This window comes from Macaca mulatta, chromosome 1, assembly GCF_049350105.2.
Source record: "Macaca mulatta isolate MMU2019108-1 chromosome 1, T2T-MMU8v2.0, whole genome shotgun sequence".
Classification (NCBI taxonomy): domain Eukaryota; kingdom Metazoa; phylum Chordata; class Mammalia; order Primates; family Cercopithecidae; genus Macaca; species Macaca mulatta.
In genome coordinates, this window is record NC_133406.1 from 110,066,778 (window position 1) to 110,087,678 (window position 20,901).

Genomic DNA, 20,901 nt, shown 5'->3' on the forward strand with positions numbered 1-20,901 from the left:
CGGAGAGAACGGAGAGGTCCCTGCGAACCAATCTGTTTCGGCGGGGGGCGGGGAGGGCGGGAGCTGGGCGCGGCCCCTGCGTGCCTGCCCTGGGAAAGACCGCAGTCAGCGCGGTCAGCTGGCGCTGGGGGGCCGCGCGCCCAGAGGGATCCAGGGAGACTCTCCCTGTGGAGTCCCACGCGTCCCGGGACCCCCGCTGCCCTCCTTGGGAGCGGTCCCCAGCCTTCTGCTCTGCCCTCAGGGTTGGCTGGCCTCTCGGCCTGCCTTTTGCTCAGAACCCTGTGTCATTTTCTCTCTCTCCCTGTCACTGTCTGCATCTCTGTCCCCATCTCTCAATCTCATGCTGAGTCTCTCTGTCTCCAGCTGCCTGTCACTGTCTTTGTGTCTCTGTGACTCTCATTTCTTTTTTTCTGTCTCCTGCTCTCTCTGTGTGGGATTCCTTGTCTCTCTGTCCCTGCCCTCCCTCTCCTATCTGAACCCTGGTCTCTGTGTCCCTTAGGGCTTGTCAAATCCTTCTCCCCAGGGTCACCAGGAGGAGAGCCGGGACTGGACACAAACCAGGGCTGGGACAATGGCAGTGCCTAGTCTGTGGCCCTGGGGAGCATGCCTGCCTGTGATCTTCCTCTCGTTGGGATTTGGCCTGGATACAGTAGAGGGTGAGTCCCCAGAACTGGCTCCCAGACCCCTACCTCCCTCCCAGTCAGCTGGGAGGCCAAACAACTGAGCTTGCAGCCACAGCACATCCACTTACTCTGCACTGGAACACGGAGGGTGGGGTTAGCTCTCCAGAGAACTACCCAGCAGAAAAAGCAGTTAGTTCCCCACATAAAGATGTTTTTCCCTCAGCTCCCTGAGAGGTGAGAAGAACTTCAAAATGAGGATGAGTAGATATCTTCCATCCCTACTAGTTAAACTGTGATCCCAGTGAAGCTTGCCTGAAAACCCAAATGAGGCCATGAGAGTGTTAGAAGTCATCTCTAGGGCCACTGAAGGGGAAGAGGCAGGGGTGGGATAGGTAGCTGAGAACCAGGCACCATTAAGTAATGGAGGCAATGTTGCCTACAGGAAACTGCAGCTCTGAGAACTAAGGGTAAATCTAGACTGGGTCCCGAGCTCCTGCCTCCAGGGCCCTGTCGTGTGTCCCGCCTCTTAGGGCGCGATCCCTACAGGGAGGAAGGCTGGTTTTGGGGAAATACTGCTTTTCCTCAACACCCCAGGGCCTGTCCTGCAGGCTAGATACTTCCCACGAATACGTTTTAGACAGGAGGGGCGGGGGCACTCTATAGACTAAATGACCCTCATGGAGGTACTGGGGGCTTGGTAGAAAGACGAAAAAGAGCTGAGGGTGGAAGCTTCAAAAAGGGAAAGAGTAAGAGGTATCCCCTTCCCCAGTCCCACCATTCTCTTCCAAACTGAAGCAGCTCAGGAATCCAGACTCTGTGCTTGCCCCAGGGGTCCTATGATGCTCCTCAGACTGGGGGCTCCCAGGGGCAGGGGAGTCTCCTCTTCCCATGGAGACGGGAGAGTGATGCAATGGGCTAGGTAGGAGGTCCCCTGAAGGGTGCTAGTCACAGAGCCTCTGTCTGTAAGGCATAGCACCACTCCCCCAACCACCAAAACTCCCCCTTCTGCACGGCAGATGCCAGCTGGGAGTGTGGTTGTCAGGACAGGAGCACGTCCTTGGAGGGGCTAGTATTTGCTTAGGGGACCCAGATGTTCTGTTCCCAGTGCAGCTCTGCATAGAGCCAGGTCCTGAGGGAAGGCAGGGGTTAAACTGTGAAGGTTTTAGATTTGTTTTTCCAAATGACTCCCATCAGGGGAGCCCTGGAGAGGCAGGGGCATGATGGGAAGTGGGCGCCTGAGAGAACCCCCATCTGCCTGGCAGAGCCTGATTGGCTTTCGCCTGGAAGGGATAGAAGTGTTTTCTCATTCTCTCTCCCTCTTTTTTGTATGTGTACCTGTGTGGGCTCAGACACACACACACACTCACAGAGAGCTGCTGGGCAGAGCCAAGCTCAGGACCATTAATGACAACGGGGAGAATATGTGAAGTAACCCCCAGGGAGCCAGCCTTGCCTGCCCACCTCTCTTAACAAACTATCAGCAATGAGGCCTGGAGAGCGTGGCATGTGGCGTGTGGTGTCTGTGATAACACCGGAGGGCTCGGTGGGAAGGGAAGTAGAGGCTGGAGACATTGTCAGGAGCTGAATGTCAGGCTGAAACATTCAAACTTGAATCTTCTGCAGTGGGGAGCCACGGAAGGCCCTCTTGGGAGCAAGTGAGTCCAGGGAGAGAAACGGAAGTGGGGCTTGGGCTCTAGTGAAGAAGCCAGACACATCCAGGTCCCCAAGGAAGGAGTGTCCATTGTCCATGGTTCCTGAGTGCCCAGTGGTTCCAGCCCTGGACTGGGCACAACTGAGGGAATGCAGAGCTGACTGACAAGGGTCCCACCCTCCTTGGAGGGGGTGACAGAGATATATACAAAAATTTTGGAGCAATGCCCCCAGGTAATCTGACGTGGGTGCTGGACTAAGTGTAGCTGAGCCTGAAGGGGAAGTGATTAACTCCAGGCCAGAGGGTCAGGGAAGGTAGGTCTCTCCCTAGAGGCTGAAGGACCCTTCTGAGGCTGGAGGCATTAGTAAGGAACGGTTTATCTACACCCTACAGTGTCAGGCTGAGGAAATGAAACTTGAATCTTTAGCAATGGAATGTCCCTTCAAGAGTAATCAAATTAATTCAGGGAACAGGCATCCAACTCCCTTAAGGCTGGGAGAAACATGGGACCTATGAAGCTCAGATCACTTCTTCCCAGTCACAGAATTCACTCATTCATTCATTCATCAGATATTTACTGAGGGCCAATTTTGTGCCAGGAGCTCTACCAGCTACTAGGGTACAACATGAATTATACAAATATCCCTGCCCTTATGGAGCTTACAATAAACAAAATATATCTGTTCCTATAAATAAATATCTATATTAATATATAAATTATATTTTAGCCAGTGTTAAAAATAAGTATATGGCCAGGCATGATAGTTGATACCTGTAATCCCATCACTTTGGAAGGCTGAGGCAGAGGGATTACTTGAAGAGGCCAGGAGTTCAAGGATGGAGCGAACTATGATCCTGCCACTACACTCTAGCCTGGGCAACAGAATGAGACCCTGTCTCAAAATATTATACACACACAAACACATACACACAAACACATACACACACACACACACACACACACACTAGTCAGTTTTAAGAATTATAGAGAAAAATAAAGCAGAAGGGGGAGTAAAGAGTGTCACAATTTTATTTTATTTATTTTATTATAATTATCTTTAGACAGGGTCTCACTCTGTCACTCAGGCTGAGTGAAGTGGCGTGATCACGGCTCACTGCAGCCTTGACCTCCTAGGCTCAAGAGATCTTCTCACTTCAACCTCCTGAGTAGCTGAGACTATAGGTGTGCACCACCATGCCTGGCTACTTTTTGTATATTTTTGCAGAGATGGGGTTTCGCCATGTTGCCCAGGCTGGTCTTGAACTCCTAGGCTCAAGTATTCTTCCCACCTTGGCCTCCCAAAGTGCTGGAATTACAGATGTGAGCCACTGCACCCAACCAGTGAAAATAGAAGTCAATTTTAAATAGGATATTCAGGCCGAGCGTGGTGGCCCACGCCTGTAATCCCAGCACTTTGGGAGGCCAAGGTGGGTGGATTGATTGAGGTTACGAGTTGGAGACCAGCCTGGCCAACATGGTAAAACCTCGTCTCTACTAAAAATGCAAAAAATTAGCTGGGTGTGGTGGCGGGCACCTGTAATCCCAGCTACTCGGGAGGCTGAGGCAGGAGAATCGCTTGAACCCGGGAGATGGAGGCTGCAGTGAGCTGAGATTGTGCCACTGCACGCTAGCCTGGGTGACAGAGTAAGACTCCATATCAAATAAATAAATAAATAAATAAATAAATAAATAAATAAATAAAATTGGATGGTCAGAGAAGGCCTCTTTGAGAAGGGGACATTTGGCCCGACTTATGGAGGTGAGCAAGCCATGTAGAGGGAAGAGGGTTCTGGCCAGAAGGAAGAGAAGGACAAAGACCCCAAGGCAGGAGTTTTGCTGGCTTGTCACATTAGTAAAACTCCTGTTATATATAAGGAATAGCAAAGAAGTCAATGTGGCTGAAGAAGATAAAAAGGATGAAATCAGAGAGGCTACAGGGGCTCAAATCATGCAGGGCCCTGTAGGCTGTGGTAAGATCAAGACAGATGGAAGTCATGAGGGGTTATATGCAGAGGAGAAACGTGATCAATCTGTGTTTTGAGATCACTCCGGCTGCAGAGTGGAGAATGTCCCAAAGAGGGACAAGGGTGGAATTGGGGAGACAGTTTGAGAGGCTATTACTGTCAATCCAGGGGAAGATGATGGTGGAAGCTGTGAAGGTGTCGACAAGCAGTTCAGATTCTGGACATATTTTAAAGATAAACCTACAGGATGTAGAAGGTGAAAAAGAAAGGTGTTAAAAGTGACTTTAGGTTGGGAGCCTGACTACAAGAATGAAGTTGCTATTAACTAAGAAGGGGAAATGGGCTTGGGAGAGAGGGTCAGGAGTTCATTTTTGCCTGTGTGGCTCATCTGGTAGAGACCCTGCAGGCTGCAGGTGAGCCCTCTGGAGCCCAGGGAGGAGGCCACCCCACACCGGGAGCAGAGCCTGGCTTCTCACTCATTGTCCTACTGCCAGTGTGGCTCCCCCCCAAAGCTGCCAGGACTGGATGGGGAGTTTGGCCTGGGCTGTACTCAATGCTGCATGCCATGTATGCCCACAGTGTGTCCCAGCCTGGACATTCGCTCTGAGGTGGCAGAGCTTCGTAGACTGGAGAACTGCAGCGTGGTGGAGGGCCACCTGCAGATCCTGCTCATGTTCACAGCCACCGGGGAGGACTTCCGCGGCCTCAGCTTCCCTCGCCTCACCCAGGTCACCGACTACCTGCTGCTCTTCCGTGTCTACGGACTGGAGAGCCTGCGCGACCTCTTCCCCAACCTAGCAGTCATCCGCGGGACGCGCCTCTTCCTGGGCTACGCACTGGTCATCTTTGAGATGCCGCATCTGCGTGACGTGGGACTACCTGCGCTTGGGGCCGTGCTGCGTGGGGCTGTGCGTGTGGAGAAGAACCAGGAACTCTGCCACCTCTCCACCATTGACTGGGGACTGCTGCAGCCAGCACCTGGTGCCAACCACATTGTGGGCAACAAGCTGGGCGAGGAGTGTGCTGACGTGTGCCCTGGTGTGCTGGGTGCTGCTGGCGAATCCTGTGCCAAGACCACCTTCAGCGGGCACACTGACTACAGATGCTGGACCTCCAGCCATTGCCAGAGAGGTGGGCACTGGCACAGAACATGAGTGTAGGGAACAGAAACAGCAGGGTCACATGGGGCTGGGTGGTCACAGGATGGTATGGCTCAGTACTTTCAGTGCCACTGTTTTTTAATCCGCACTCATCCTATGAGGCAGGTAAGGAAACAAAGGCTCAGAAAAGTTAAATAACCAATGTGGCATAAGACAGCTAAGGGGTAGGCCCATGACGGCATCATGGAGTAGGTGAAGGACAGGTTCAAGGTGGGCATGGGGGGAAAACAGCAGGCACGAACGGAGAGTAAGCAGCACAAGAAGCAGTGTGGGGCAGTGGTTAAGTCCAAAGGCAGAGGGCCTGGGTTCAAGTCTCAGCTCTACCACTTACTGGCTATGTTCACTTAGCCCCTCTGTGCCACAGTTTCCTCAGCTGTAAAATGATCATTGGGTGTCATGAGGAATGAGTTACTCTACAAAGCGTCAGAGCAGTGCCTGAGTCCTGGTAGCGGTTCTATGTTCGTACTCAGAGTGGCCACAGCACAGTGTTCCAGGGTCAGCTGGCAGTACTGTAATGGGAGGTTGAGGTTTGGGGTGAGCAGGAGAAGAAAGGAGATGATCAGTGAAGAACTGAACAGGTGACAGCAAAGATGTAAGGTGGTACCTTTAGGATGATGCAAGGAGAGGAAAAAGGCAATAGAGAAAGGAGGAAGGAGAAAAAAGAGGGATGGCTGGTGCAGGAGGAAGCAAAACGTTATAGGAAAGGAGAGGAAAACCTTTCAGAGGTGGGGAGCAGATCTGGGGTCCCCCAACCTGGGGATTTTTTCCACTCAGCTCCTGGAGGTCAGCTCCTCTCGCCCCCAGTGCCTCAGCAGCAGGGCGGGTGGGAGAGTAACCAGATCCCTGCTGCATCAGCTGTGCTCCACCTCCCTGATGCCTCCCTGTTGGCTGTAAACACAGCTGCTGCGCATCCTCTCGTGTACAGTGTCAACACGACCTGGCTGACCCCTACCCCACAGATCGTTCCCATAGCCAGCCAGCTGCCACTGTGCAGTTTTTAGGCAATTGGGCCTCCAACCCCAAACCCTCCCACTGCTGCTTGGAGCCTCCTCCTGCCCAGGGCGGGGAGCTGAGGTGGGGGCGGCATGGGCAGGAGCGTGGGTAAAACGACGGATGTTGGCCCCTCCTTGCACATACACCCAGGCCCGTGGGCCTAGCTGCTCAGGAGAGGCTGGCCCGCTCACCCTGGCGCCATGCCCAGCCATGATCTGGGCACCAGGCCTAGACAGGATAGACAGGACAGCAGGCTGGAGAGCAACAACCCTGATGGACAAGGTCGCTGCTCTGTCCTGAGCTCTGACACCCCGACTAGGCACTGTGGGAGCTGGGGAGCCACAGACAGGGCCACAGTCCTTGTCCTCAAGAATCCCATCGGAGGGAAACAGAGTCAGCTACCAGTGTCATCTGAATGGGAGGGACCTGGGTGCAGATTGAGTGTCATCCCAAGAGAAAGAGGGTGGGGCCAGCATTGGAAGGACAGCCAGGACTGAGGGGGCATGGCCAAGGTCTAACACACCACTCTCCCCACAGTGTGCCCCTGCCCCCATGGGCTGGCTTGCACAGCGAGGGGCGAGTGCTGCCACACTGAATGCCTGGGGGGCTGCAGCCAGCCGGAAGACCCTCGTGCCTGTGTAGCTTGCCGCCACCTCTACTTCCAGGGTGCCTGCCTGTGGGCCTGCCCGCCAGGCACCTACCAGTATGAGTCCTGGCGCTGTGTCACAGCTGAGCGCTGTGCCAGCCTGCGCTCTGTGCCCGGCCGCGCCTCCACCTTCGGCATACACCAGGGCAGTTGCCTGGCCCAGTGCCCTTCTGGCTTCACCCGTAATAGCAGCAGGTGAGTGTAGGGAGGGTGGGGGGCACCCTGGGAGCAGTGAGGAGGCCTGAGGAGGCCCAAACTGGTCCAAGGCTCAGGATATCTGCTTGCTCCTGCTAGCATATTCTGCCACAAGTGCGAGGGGCTGTGCCCTAAAGAGTGCAAGGTAGGCACCAAGACCATCGACTCCATCCAGGCGGCACAGGATCTGGTGGGCTGCACGCATGTGGAGGGAAGCCTCATCCTCAACCTTCGCCAGGGCTGTCAGTACCTACTTTGGGGCCACACTCCTCCTCCTGGTCATACCCTTCCTCCCAGACACACCCCTTACAATGACCCAACTCAGCACGATTTTCCATCATCCTGGGTCTCAGTCCTGAGGGTCCACCCTCCCGGGGCCCCCATTCAGCCCCCTTGCCCCATGGACCCATCACCTTCCCTGCTCCAGCCCTGTCTTCCCATCCCTAGACAACCTGGAGCCGCAGCTGCAGCACAGCCTGGGGCTGGTAGAAACCATTACTGGCTTCCTCAAAATCAAGCACTCCTTTGCCCTCGTGTCCCTGGGCTTTTTCAAGAACCTCAAACTAATACGGGGAGACGCCATGGTGGACGGGTAAGGGTTAGGCCTCTGACCAGCTCCTTCTATTACACTCCTTCCTCCATTACTCCCAGAACAGTGGTGAAGAGAATGGGCTCTGGAACCAATTTTGCTACTCACTAGCCGTGTGACTCTGAGTAGGTTAACTTCTCTGGTCTTCAGTTTTCTAATCTGTAAAATAGGGTTAATATAACATTACTTACTTCTTAGGGCTGTTTTGAATATTACTCAAGTTGTTATGTGTAAAGCACATAAAACAATGCCTGGAACACAGTATATACAATATAAATTACAGTCACATATAACTCTATAACGGTTGGCTATAATTGTCATCATCTGGTCCTGTCAACTGCAGAGCAAGACTGCCTGGGTTTGAGACCCATTCCTATCACCTGCCAGTCAAGACCTACCTATAATGTAGCCAGGATTTTTTAAAATAAAAAGAATGAGCTGAGTGCGGTGGCTCATGCCTGTAATCCCTGCACCTTGGGAGGCCAAGGCAGGTGGATCACTCAAAGTCAGGAATTCAAGACCAGCCTGGCCAACATGGTGAAACTCCATCTCTACTAAAAATACAAAAGAAGTAGATGGGCGTGGTGGCACGTGACTTTAATCCCAGCTACTTGGGAGACTGAGGCAGGAGAATTGCTTGAACCCAGAAGGTGGAGATTACAGTGAGCCGAAATCGTGCCACTGCACTCCAGCCTAGGGCCTAAGTTACAGAGAGAGACTCCATCTTAAAAAAAAAAAAAAAAAAAAAAAAAAAAGAGAGAGAATGTTTTAAATTACCATCCAGGCCGGGTGCAGTGGCTCCTGCCTATAATCCCAGCACTTTGGGAGGGCGAGGCAGGGGGATCACACGCCGTCGGGAGTTCGAGACCAGCCTGGCCAACATGGAGAAACCCCATCTCTACTAAAAATACAAAAATTAGCCAGGTGTGGTGGTGGGTACCTGTAGTCCCAGCTACTCAGGAGGCTGAGGCAGGAGAATCGCTTGAACCTGGGAGACAGGGGTTACAGTGAGCTGAGATCACACCACCACACTCCAGCCTGGGTGACAGAGGGAGACTGGCTCAGAACATACATAAATAAATAACCATCCAGACCAGATGCGGTGGCTCACGCCTGTAATCCTAGCACTTTGGCAGGCTGAGGTGGGAGGATCACTTGAACCCAGGAGTTAGAGACCAGCCTGGGCAACATGGTGAAACCCGGTCTCTATAAAAAATACAAAATTAGCCGACCGTGGTGGTGCATGCCTGTAGTCTCAGCTACTGAGGAGGCTGAGGTGGGAGGATCACCTGAGCCCGGGAGGTCAAGGCGTCAGTGGGCCACAATTGGGCCACTGCACTCTGGCCTGGGTGACAGAGTGAGGAAAAAAAACAAAGTTACCATCTAGTCTAGTGACTCCCTGTGGCTTCTCATGTCTCCAGACACATTGCATGTACCCCAGGGTTGTCCACACCTCAGCTGGAGAGGAAGGGCCCAGGCTGAGCACCACTCCTCCTCCTGTCTCCGAAGCCTCCAGAGTCTAGCACATAGCCGGTGCTCAGTTTTTGTTGTTGTTGTTGTTGTTGTTGTTGTTGTTGTTGTTGTTGTTTTGAGACAGAGTCTTGCTCTGTCGCCCAGGCTGGAGTGCAGTGGCCGGATCTCAGCTCACTGCAAGCTCCGCCTCCCGGGTTTAGGACATTCTCCTGCCTTAGCCTCCTGAGTAGCTGGGACTACAGGTGCCCGCCACCTCGCCCAGCTAGTTTTTTGTATTTTTTTAGTAGAGACGGGGTTTCACCGTGTTAGCCAGGATGGTCTCGATCTCCTGACCTTGTGATCCGCCCATCTCGGCCTCCCAAAGTGCTGGGATTACAGGCTTGAGCCACCGTGCCCGGCCGCAGGTGCTCAGTTCAAAGAGAGTCAAGGGAAGGATGGGGGCAGGGAAGCTGTGGATCCCATTTCACTGATGAGGAAAACCAAAAGATGGGGTCACTTGGCAGACATCATACCCCTGGTCAGTGGCACAGAGTGGGTATGCACGAATGTCCCCGGTGTGCTGGTGTGAGCCGGCCACTGAGTGCCCCCCTCTGTGGGCTCAGCAAAACCCCTCCAGGAGGAACCCATAAGCCATCCCCTTTCCTACCCCCTGCCCCCACCTCCCCGCAAAGCAAGGTCCACTGGCCTCCCCCAGGAACTACACTCTCTACGTGCTGGACAACCAGAACCTACAGCAGCTAGGGTCCTGGGTGGCCGCGGGGCTCACCATTCCCGTGGGCAAGATCTACTTCGCCTTCAACCCGCGCCTCTGCTTGGAGCACATCTACCGACTGGAGGAGGTGACCGGCACACGAGGTCGGCAGAACAAGGCTGAGATCAACCCCCGCACCAACGGAGACCGCGCCGCCTGTGAGACCCCAACCCCAGTGCCTGTGGACAAGCGGCCACACACTAGACACGCGCACCCGGGGGAGGGGTGCTCGAGGGGGGACAGCCTGAGAAGTTCTCTTCGTGGTCTCACTGGGAATGGGATGCCGCGGAGTCAGGGTGGGCGCTCAAGCAGCTGGCAGGCGTGGTTGAGAGCAGGCCCCTCTTCCCACCCAGGCCAGACTCGCACCCTGCGCTTCGTGTCCAACGTGACGGAGGCAGACCGCATCCTGCTACGCTGGGAGCGCTACGAGCCACTGGAGGCCCGCGACCTGCTCAGCTTCATCGTGTACTACAAGGAGTCGTGAGTGCCGGGGGCGGGGCCGGAGCGGGGGCGGGGCCGGACGAGGCCAATTTCTTAGGGACCACAGGCAGGTGAGGGCGGAGCTCAGCGAGGCTATGAAGACCCAGTTGTCTTCAAGGACCCCCAAGTTGTACTCCGTGGTAGGGTCCAGGTCTGGCTCTCTCACCTTCTTCATGCCTCCGTGCCTCGGTTTCCCCTCACCAAGTGAAATGGAGAAGACAGGGCTTCTGAGAGCCCAGGAGAGCCATCGTGCTGGGAAGGCTTGGATCATTAAACTTCAATTCATTATGCTAATGTTCTACACTGACCACACGCTCCTGCCCCAGCAGCGGTTTGGGGAGCGCCCACTAATTTGGCCAGTTTTATGAGCAGCTCTGCCAGCATTTCATTTAAGCCTTAGGAAGGGAGGGAGCAGGGGCCGCCAGGGACCACACTGCTCTTTTCTTTGGCGAGAGTCAACTGACCCTAACAGTAAGGATAGTGGTTAGACCACAGGAAGGACTTCTCCAAAAACACGGCTAGGAATCAAAAGGAGACATCCTTAGAGGAGGCAGATGGATTTCGAATGTAGACTGAGAGAGCAGGAGTAAGGAGTTCATACTCTCTCTCTCTCTGATAGATAGTATAGAAGATGGAGGCCACCTGGCTTAGAAGCATTTCCTGTGAATTAGAATGGAGATAACTTAGCTGACCACCAGCTCAGGGTCTGGCTTGGGAGGACAGAGGAAGGAAGTCAGTTGTAGGAGACCCACTCAAATGGCCAAGACTCTCCTAGGTCTCAGTGGTAGGTGAAGGTCTCTAGCATGGGCAGCTGGAGAGTTTGTTAAATACAAATTCCTGGGCCTCACCCTCACTAATTCTGATTCAGTTAATCCTGAGTAGGGCCCAAGAATCTACATGTCTAATAAGCTCCTAGGAGATGTTGAAGCTGCTGGTTTGTGGACTGCACTCTATGGAGCACTGGCCTGACTACAATGTGAATCTCCCCTGGCTCCCCGGCTTGGGCACTTCACAATCGGCACAACTATACACAGCTGTCTCTGGGCTCAAAGAGCAGAGAACCTTGGGAGTCCTTCAAGAAGCTTCCCTAACATCACTGCCTTGCAGTGTGGCTGCAGCTATGCTCCCTCAGAGACACACACTGCAGATCCTGCCCAACCCTGACTCCAAACAGACCCAGACCTGCTCAGTGTGTCATGCCTCACAGGACACCTGCTCCCATGACACCCACTATGAGCCCCTGCGCACCCCTCCCCAAGATGCTCCTGGACTATCCTGCTTATAGGTCCCAACAAAGGCAGGCACTTCCAGCTGGGCCACAAGTTCCCCCATCACCACCCAATATGACCTCCCTCAAGTTTTGTCCCTGGCTCGACATGAATTCCATCACCCCCTTCCCAAACCAAAGAAACAAATATCATGAACATCAGTGTGATGTTCCATTGTCTCCCGTGGTCTATTCTGCTATCTCCCATGTGGGTCCCACTTTCATCTCCCCCAGGGAGCCCTCTTCTACCCCTAAAGCCAGTGATGCTTCCCCAAGCCCTGCCCCGAAACTGGCCTTCAGGCAGCCAGCACTAGTTGCCTCTGGCCCCTTAATTTCCCTGTGGCAATGGATCTTGGCCTTTTAGGGTCACGGACATGTTTGGGAGCTGTTGAAGCTAGGAACCCTCTAGAAAATCACACATGCACCAAACTTTCCCTATAGTTTGGGAGGCTCATAAACCTCCAAAGTCAATTCAAGGGCCTAAGTGAAGATACTGGGAAGGGAGCAGTCTCCAGGTCCTGGTTCCAGGCAATTACACTTATGGGAATTAGGATAACCTTATTGCTTGCTGTTTCTAGGAGAGGGGACTCTTTCACACACACTTTCTTGTTTTATTTATACAATGCAAGATTTGTTCAATATTCATTGAAGCTAGAGCTCGATATTCCCTGCTAAGGATGAGGAGATACATCATTACAAATTTCCCTGACACAGATATCAAAGGCCGTCCCCTCCCCACCTTTGCCAGGGTCTAACAGGTGGCTGGAGTCATGGCTTTGCCCTCACACGTACTGGAAGAAGGACAATGATAGTCCTGGAGTGATTCAGTGCGGGGGAGGCGGCGGGGAGGTGCCAGAACTTGGGGGTGGGGTTGAATGACCCCTCAGCTCTGGGGATGGGTGTTCAGCCCATTCCAGAATGCCACAGAGCACGTGGGTCCAGATGCTTGTGGAACCCAGAGCTGGAACCTGCTGGATGTGGAGCTGCCCCTAAGCCGCACCCAGGAGCCAGGGGTGACCCTAGCCTCCCTCAAGCCTTGGACACAGTACGCAGTGTTTGTGCGGGCCATCACGCTAACCACTGATGAGGACAGCCCCCATCAAGGAGCCCAGAGTCCCATCGTCTACCTCCGAACGCTGCCTGCAGGTAAGCATTTGGAGGGCGCAAGAGTCAGTCAGACGCCTGCATCCATGAGAACAGGGGAGCACAGACATCAGAAATAGAGAAGCCGCAGCACTGAACACCTGGCCCACAGAGGCTGGGAGGCCAGATGCTTGAGTCCTAGAAAGAAGAGGGGGCATCTGCCTAGGTCCTTGCGGGGCTGGGATTGGGACAGTCCAGAGTCCGTAGTTGAGGGAACTCAAGGGCCTATGGCAGAGAAGGGGAGGACAGAAACAAAACAGTGAGTTCTAGGAAAGCAGAGATGAGGATCACCTATTCTTCGGGAGAACAGGGCTGTTGGACCCCAGAGAGAGGGGCTCATTACTAGACAGTATTCAAGAGGAAGCCCCACAACCCCTGAGTTGCATCCTTCTCGCACTCCTAGCTCCCACGGTGCCCCAGGACGTCATCTCCACGTCCAACTCCTCCTCCCACCTCCTGGTGCGCTGGAAGCCACCCACCCAGCGCAACGGGAACCTCACCTACTACCTGGTGCTGTGGCAGCGGCTGGCAGAGGACGGCGACCTCTACCTCAATGACTACTGCCACCGCGGTGGGCAGGGACGACGCGCAGGCCGGCCGCGGGGCGGGTGGGGAAGGGAAGATGGAGGCGCAGGGCCGGGGCAGATGGGGGAATCAGGGGCGGGTAGACGGCCTGTCTTACTAGTGTCTTCCCGCTATGGCGCCAGGCTTGCGGCTGCCCACCAGCAACAATGACCCGCGCTTCGACCGCGAAGACGGAGATCCTGAGGCAGAGATGGAGTCCGGCTGCTGCCCTTGCCAGCACCCACCTCCTGGTCAGGTTCTGCCCCCGCTGGAGGCGCAAGAGGCCTCGTTCCAAAAGAAGTTTGAAAACTTTCTACACAACGCGATCACCATCCCCAAGTGCGAAGAGCGCTCGCGGCCTGGGCCGGTCTGATGGGTGGGGCCTGTGAGGGGTGGGTCTTGCTGGAAGGGTGGGGTTTGTGGGCGGAGCCTTGCTTGTGTGGGCGGGGCCCGGGTTGTGGGTGCTTTTGGAGGCAGTGCGCGCTGCAGAGGGCGTAGGGATACACACGGACAGGCCTGATAGGGCTACCCCTGGCCTCCCCAGATCCCCTTGGAAGGTGACGTCCATCAACAAGAGCCCCCAAAGGTGAGAAGGACTAGGGCCGTGGCTGAGGGGCGTGGCTTTTGGGGCTGGGCCTTGGCTCTGACTCGCTCTCCCCAGGGACTCCGGGCGGCACCGCCGGGCAACTGGGCCCCTCCGGCTGGGGGACAACAGCTCGGATTTCGAGATCCAGGAGGACAAGGTACCCCGTGAGCGAGCGGTGCTGAGCGGCCTGCGCCACTTCACGGAATACCGAATCGACATCCATGCCTGCAACCACGCGGCGCACACCGTGGGCTGCAGCGCCGCCACCTTCGTCTTTGCGCGCACCATGCCCCACAGTAGGTGACCCACACACGCACCTTCTATCCCCATCACCGACCCCGAGGACCCTGTGCAAGGGTTTGGGGTTTGACTTCTTGCTAACCCCAGAGCCTCGCTTTGCTTGCTCCTCTCAGTTCCCATAATCCCAAAGCTTTCCCCACCTCCCAGCTCAGCCCAGTTTAGCTTGGGTTTGAACATAAAGTGAGATGAACCACTTTTGGCCTGGCTGCTGGATGCCCCTTCCCGCAGGAGAGGCTGATGGTATTCCAGGAAAGGTGGCCTGGGAGGCCTCCAGCAAGAACAGTGTCCTCCTGCGCTGGCTCGAGCCACCAGACCCCAACGGACTCATCCTCAAGTACGAAATCAAGTACCGCCGCTTGGGAGAGGTAGGTGCCCGTGGGATCCCCATCCCAGTCCCGTTTTGTGCCTACATCGCCTTCCCAGCCAGCTGTTCTGGGTTACTCTCAGGAGGCCACAGTGCTTTGTGTGTCCCGTCTTCGATATGCGAAGTTTGGGGGAGTCCACCTGGCCCTGCTGCCCCCTGGAAACTACTCTGCCAGGGTTAGGGCAACCTCACTGGCTGGCAATGGCTCTTGGACAGACAGTGTTGCCTTCTACATCCTTGGCCCAGGTATACGCAGCCTCTGTCACAGACCTGTATCAACGAAAAGCCCCACCTGGTCCCCAGCCCACCACAAGCCCCTCCCCTGCATCCTTCCCCATCCTCACCTCCCAGCATGGAAAGAGAAGCATGCCCTTCTCTCTGACTTCTACATCTTTGACTCTACCCTCTGCTGCCCTCTGACTGCCAGAGGAGGAGGATGCTGGGGGGCTGCATGTCCTCCTCACTGCCACCCCTGTGGGGCTCACGCTGCTCATCGTTCTTGCTGCCCTTGGTTTCTTCTACGGCAAGAAGAGGTGATGATAAGTCCCACCAGTCCCCACCCCCTTTTCTCCCTGAGCCCTCATCATAAAGTCTGTCAAAGGGAGGTAGATGAGACAGTAGAAAGACAGATCTTCCATACAGACAGTAACTCTTCCCCTGTGGTGACATGGAGGAAACATACCTCTCAGCTAGGGTGACCAACTTATCCAGGTTAGCCTGGGATTTTCCTGGTTTTATCAGTAAAAGTTCCGCATCCTAGGAAACCCCTCATTCCAGCCACACTGGGATTGTTGGTCACCACAATCTCAGCGCAATAATAAAGCGAGAAATAATGAAGCTGGTCCCTTATTAGGAGGAGAAGCAGAAGGCCTGGGGATGTGTTCCAGAATGCCTGATGTCAGATCCTTCCAAGGCTGACTGCAAGAGGAAAACGGGGCTGGACCTTGATCAGCTGGGCTATAGGGACTAGCTGATAGGGTGGAAGCCCCTTTACTCCTGTATCCTCCCTATTCCCTGTCGGAACCAGGAATAGGGCCAAGGCCAGCTTGGAGGGTACTTAGGGATCCCCAGCAGTCACCCTGACCAAGGCTGGGGGTGTGGTCAGTAACTTCCCTTCTCCTTGAAATGTCCTTCTTCCTTCTGATGTCGCTCATTCCTTCCTGAGAACCCTTCCAACCTGATGCCCTCACCTCCCGTTGCAGAAACAGAACCCTGTATGCTTCTGTGAATCCGGAGTACTTCAGCGCCTCTGATAGTAGGTCTGGGAGTGGGTGGACGGGTGGTATGGGAAAGGCAGACAGGAGAGGAGCAGAGACAGACTTCCAGGAGACCTTCTTGCAGAAGATAGCCTTGGGACCGGAACCCTTCAGAAGAGAAGAGAAGTTGGCGGGTGAGGTGTGGCAGAGAGCGCATCTTTGCTTTGCGACCCTCCAACTCTTTGCAGTGTACATCCCTGATGAGTGGGAGGTGCCTCGGGAGCAGATCTCGATAATCCGGGAACTGGGCCAGGGCTCTTTTGGGATGGTATATGAGGGCCTGGCACGAGGACTTGAGGCTGGAGAGGAGTCCACACCCGTGGCCCTGAAGACGGTGAATGAGCTGGCCAGCCCACGGGAACGCATTGAGTTCCTCAAGGAAGCTTCTGTCATGAAAGCCTTCAAGTGTCACCATGTGGTAAGGGAGAGCCAGAGGCATTGTCAGGGTCATAATTAGTGTAAAGGTCATGTGGTAAGAAAGAAAGGGTCAGAGATGAGGTTAGGGCACAATTAAGGTCAAGATTGGGACCATGGTTAGGATCCTAATTGGGGTGAAGGTCATGGTTAGGGTTAGAGTCAAACCGTCATAGTAGGGCCATGGTAGAGTCATGGCTAGGGCTGAGATCAGTCATGATTGGGGCTCAATATTGGGTGTCCAGATCATTATTAGAGTCCTGATTGGGCTCAAGGCCAAAGTTGGGCTAAGTTCATGATTGTGATGATCATCAGATATGATGAAGGTCATGGGTTAGGGTCAGGGTCATTGTTAGGTCAGGAGTCAGGTTATAGTCATGGTTGGGGTTAGGGTCAGATTTGGTGTCTGAGTCAGACTGTGGTCATAGCAGATCAGGCTTTTGGCCAAATGGGTCAATGGGAGCTAGGGGGTTTGCTAGGCCCTTTGTCTGTCCCAGGTGCGTCTCTTGGGTGTGGTGTCTCAGGGCCAGCCAACTCTGGTCATCATGGAGTTAATGACCCATGGGGACCTCAAGAGCCATCTTCGATCTTTGCGGCCTGAGGCAGAGGTAGGGAACAGGAAGACCCTGAGCGAGCCCAGGGGCTGGGGTGAGAGAAGGGTTGGGCACAGTGTGGGAGGTGGGGGCCAGTTCTGGACAGGAGACCAGCCTCTGGGTTCCTTCCTCACCAGCCCCCAATCTTGACTCTAGAACAACCCTGGGCTCCCACAGCCAGCATTGGGGGAAATGATCCAGATGGCTGGTGAGATTGCAGACGGCATGGCCTACCTTGCTGCCAACAAGTTTGTGCACCGAGATCTAGCAGCCCGCAACTGCATGGTGTCCCAGGATTTCACCGTCAAGATCGGGGGTACAGAGGGTGCCAGACAGATGAGGGCGGCCTGAAAAGTAGAGAGACTCCCTTAAGCTAGGCATCAGGAAACCCACAGCCCTGGTCCTGACAGCCTGTGAGACCCTTGGCAAGTCACCCTCACTCTGGATCTTAGTCTCTTGTCTGAGGGCAGAGGGGTTTGGATGGGATGAGCTCTGAGGTCCATTGAGCCCCTACTTTCCAGGGTTCTTGGTGACTCTGGAGGATGAGAAGATTGGGAGAGGTATTCCAGGGGCGGGAGCAAGTGTGTGGCTCTTATGCCCCACGCCTCCTCCACCCTCTCCCTCACTTTCCAGACTTCGGGATGACTCGAGACGTGTATGAGACAGACTATTACCGCAAGGGTGGGAAGGGGCTGCTGCCCGTGCGCTGGATGGCCCCTGAGTCCCTCAAAGATGGGATCTTCACCACCCACTCGGATGTCTGGTGGGGCCGAGCTGGAGCACAGGGCTCCAGGGATGTGGAGGTGGGATCTGGGGAGGGGCCTGGAACACCCCCGTCCCTTGGAGTGCACCAAGCAGCACAAAGGGTGCTGGGCTCAGGAGCTCCTGCATGCCCTCCAGGTCCTTCGGTGTGGTACTCTGGGAGATTGTGACCCTGGCTGAACAACCCTACCAGGGCCTGTCCAATGAGCAGGTGCTCAAGTTCGTCATGGATGGCGGGGTCCTGGAGGAGCTGGAGGGCTGTCCCCTTCAGCTGTGAGTCACCTCCCCTGCCCCTTCCTCACTGATGATCTACCTACAACCCTCCCCCACCCGGCCCCACGATTCTGGCTCACCTCCTCTGATGCTTTGACATCCACTGACCCTCAGTTATGAGCGCCCCCCGTTCCAAACTCCCACGACTCCCATTTAATCCCTTCTCACTCTCCCAGGCATAATGGCCCACGATCCCCACTCCTACCAACTGACCCTCAGTGCAGGAGGCTGAGAGTGCGGCAGGGGCTCCCGGATGCCTCTGACCCTGCTCCCCACACCCACCAGGCAGGAGCTGATGAGCCGCTGCTGGCAGCCGAACCCACGCCTGCGCCCATCTTTCACGCACATTCTGGACAGCATACAGGAGGAGCTTCGGCCCTCCTTCCGCCTCCTCTCCTTCTACTACAGCTCGGAGTGCCAGGGGGCCCGGGGCTCCCTGCCTCCCACCGATGCAGAACCTGACTCCTCACCCACCCCAAGAGGGGCTTCATCAGACTGCAGCCCTCAAAATGGGGGTCCAGGGCACTGAGGGGCACCCCATTCCCTGGCTGGCTGGCCTCCCATGGGGAGAGAGGAAGGGACCCGACCTCTGTGGCTGAGACGTCTGAATGTTCATCCCCACCCCCACTCATGGCAAGGGGTGGCCGAGGGTGGGGCAGAGAACAGGAGCAGGGAAGGCTGTGGGGGTGGGCAGAGGGGTCTCACCATAGGAGCTTCTCAGACTCTGAGTCCCTCGGGGGAAAGCAAGCAGGGGCAAAGCCAGAGGAGTGGAGATCAGGCCAGGGACAGACATCCTGCCCTCAGAGAAAGGGACCCCACTCAGACTAGGAAGAGGGGACCCGCCCACCCTAGAGGTCCTGCCCCTCAGTTTGGGGTCTCCTGTGGACAGGTAGGGCCATCGACATGTTTGAAATTAGATGAGCAATCAGAAGCAGGCCTGGGGCGCTCTCCATGCATGTGTGGGAGGCGGGGTGGGGGGTTCACATGACTCCCTTGCTTGCCACTGCTTTTCAACTCCTCCCCTTAGCTCCACTGACCAGGTGGCGTGGGGAGAATCCAAGGGCCTGGGGAGTGGTTCCCAGCCTGCCTGCCCTCACCTCCTCCTCTCCTCTTGCCCTGCCCAGGGCTCCCCAAGCTTGGTGCTCCTTCCTCCTATCTTCCAGGGGCATCCCTTGGAGTATGGTCACCCTTTCTCCAGTCCCTCCCCTCAATGATTAGCCCTGGATGCTTAAGGCTTTCAGAGCCTGGTCTTCCTCCCTCCCCTCACCCTCGCCCAGCCCTGCCCCCACCCCTGCCTCTCATGGGAAGACTGGAGAAGGCACAATAAATGCCGAGGCCTGTTTGTACCCTGGTCCCAGGCAGCCATTATCTCTCCATCTACATGGTGTTAACACTAGATGAACTTCCTTTCTCCCTCCTCTGGGACTCGAGGTGGTGACCCTAAGGCAGAGACACAGGATAAATACACTGCTGTCAAACACCACCTCCATGAGGACCCGAGCAGCCAGGGTTGCCATGGCAGTGAGGCAGAACAATTTGCAATTATCTCCTGCTCAGGACCAGGAGTGGTTGAGCCCGGCAGGGAACCTTTGTGTCTGGCCTCCAAGCAGAACCAACCTGTCCCCAACATCTCATCTTAATTTCATCCCTTGTTATGTCTGTTATATCGGTCCACTGGATAGGTATTTTCTGGAGTGTCATAGGACACACTTTAAGTGGTCAGACATGGGGCAGGGGAGAGGCCCTGATGACATCACCTGTTCATGCCAGATGCCCCCACCCAAGCCAGGGGACACACAGCAGAGCAAGGTCTGTGCGTCTGGCACCCCGTGGTTATCCTGGGAGGCCAGAATCTCAGTGTTCATCTGAGACACCATTGAGGCATGTGGATGTTGCACAGGAGAGTCAGTTCCCAGGTTTTTCTGCCAGTGCCATGGGGGCATTTGAGAGGGAAAGGTTGCAAAAGAATGACTTCAAACCTTGATGAAGGGGGTGGCAGCAGGAGGGGCTGCCCACGGCTCAGAACTCTTTAGCTTCCTGCACCCAAGGGCTTGGGGTATAGCTGCCATGCCACACACATGCCACGTGCTCTGGGTCTGGCAAGATGAGCCCTTCTGTGCACCCTTGCTCACGCCCACCAGCAGCTGTCCTGCAAGCCACAGCTCCCTCACACCAGAGTGGAGTGGGCACGAGTCTGCGTGAGGCCGTCTCTATGACAACAACTACCCTGTTATCCCCACAGGGTCAGGGTGGGCAGCAAGGACCACCTGTGTGGAGCCCCACCCCGCCCCTGCCCCGCATTGGTGACTGAAGCAACAGTGACCCCTAATGGTCATCAGCAGAACCGCAGCTAAGGGAGAAAGTTGGGGAGTTTGGGCTTCCCTGCCTTCTGTTGCTGGGTCTCTGAGAGGCCTCCAGGAGGGTGGAAGGGTGGAGAGACTCCACGCAAGCCCTGGCTCTGAGACCTGCACACTCACACAGAGCACACAGGCACGCCTGCATTTGCAAACGCCCACAGGGCAGCAGTGGGATCAACCCCTCTCCCCACCACCTATGCCCCCTAACCCTCACAGTGCTGGTTGTCTGGATGTAGAAATGCTTAAGGAAGGGATTGGAAGTCGAAGAAAAGAGGGCTTCATTAATATGCCGTCGGGGCTGCATCTGCAAAGATGGGCAGGTGGTGGCTGGTCCAGAAATACTTCTGGGGGAAGGATGTAGGGATGCTAGGAAACGAGCTCTATTGCTGTCCAAGTCCCAGAAAAGAAGTGGATTTAACTAGGTAGCAAGATAGATGGAGGTTGGACTTCAGGAGGGACTTCCCAACGCCACAGGGAAGCTTTGGGGAGGGAAGAC

At 55.3% G+C, this 20,901-nt stretch overlaps 1 protein-coding gene across 2 annotated transcripts; it reads left to right on the top strand.

Annotated features, from left to right (window-relative positions):
* Window positions 1-118: 118 nt before the first annotated feature.
* Window positions 119-19,398, top strand: INSRR (insulin receptor related receptor). Of its 2 annotated transcripts, XM_077942204.1 has the most exons (23): window positions 119-242; window positions 524-656; window positions 4,819-5,370; window positions 6,930-7,233; window positions 7,333-7,475; window positions 7,681-7,825; window positions 9,990-10,204; window positions 10,400-10,526; window positions 12,701-12,939; window positions 13,340-13,507; window positions 13,644-13,839; window positions 14,045-14,086; window positions 14,162-14,382; window positions 14,615-14,751; window positions 14,834-14,996; window positions 15,178-15,283; window positions 15,953-16,005; window positions 16,195-16,424; window positions 16,918-17,028; window positions 17,170-17,329; window positions 17,647-17,776; window positions 17,914-18,048; window positions 18,334-19,398. In XM_077942204.1, exons 2-23 carry the CDS (start codon window positions 572-574, stop codon window positions 18,575-18,577), a joined length of 3,906 nt encoding a protein of 1,301 aa, XP_077798330.1. In that variant the 5' UTR covers window positions 119-242; window positions 524-571; the 3' UTR covers window positions 18,578-19,398. The 2 variants fall into 2 exon arrangements, with proteins under 2 accessions (XP_077798330.1, XP_014967832.2); XM_015112346.3 differs by lacking the exon at window positions 119-242 and having other exon boundaries at window positions 423-656; window positions 15,953-16,424.
* Window positions 19,399-20,901: the final 1,503 nt, after the last annotated feature.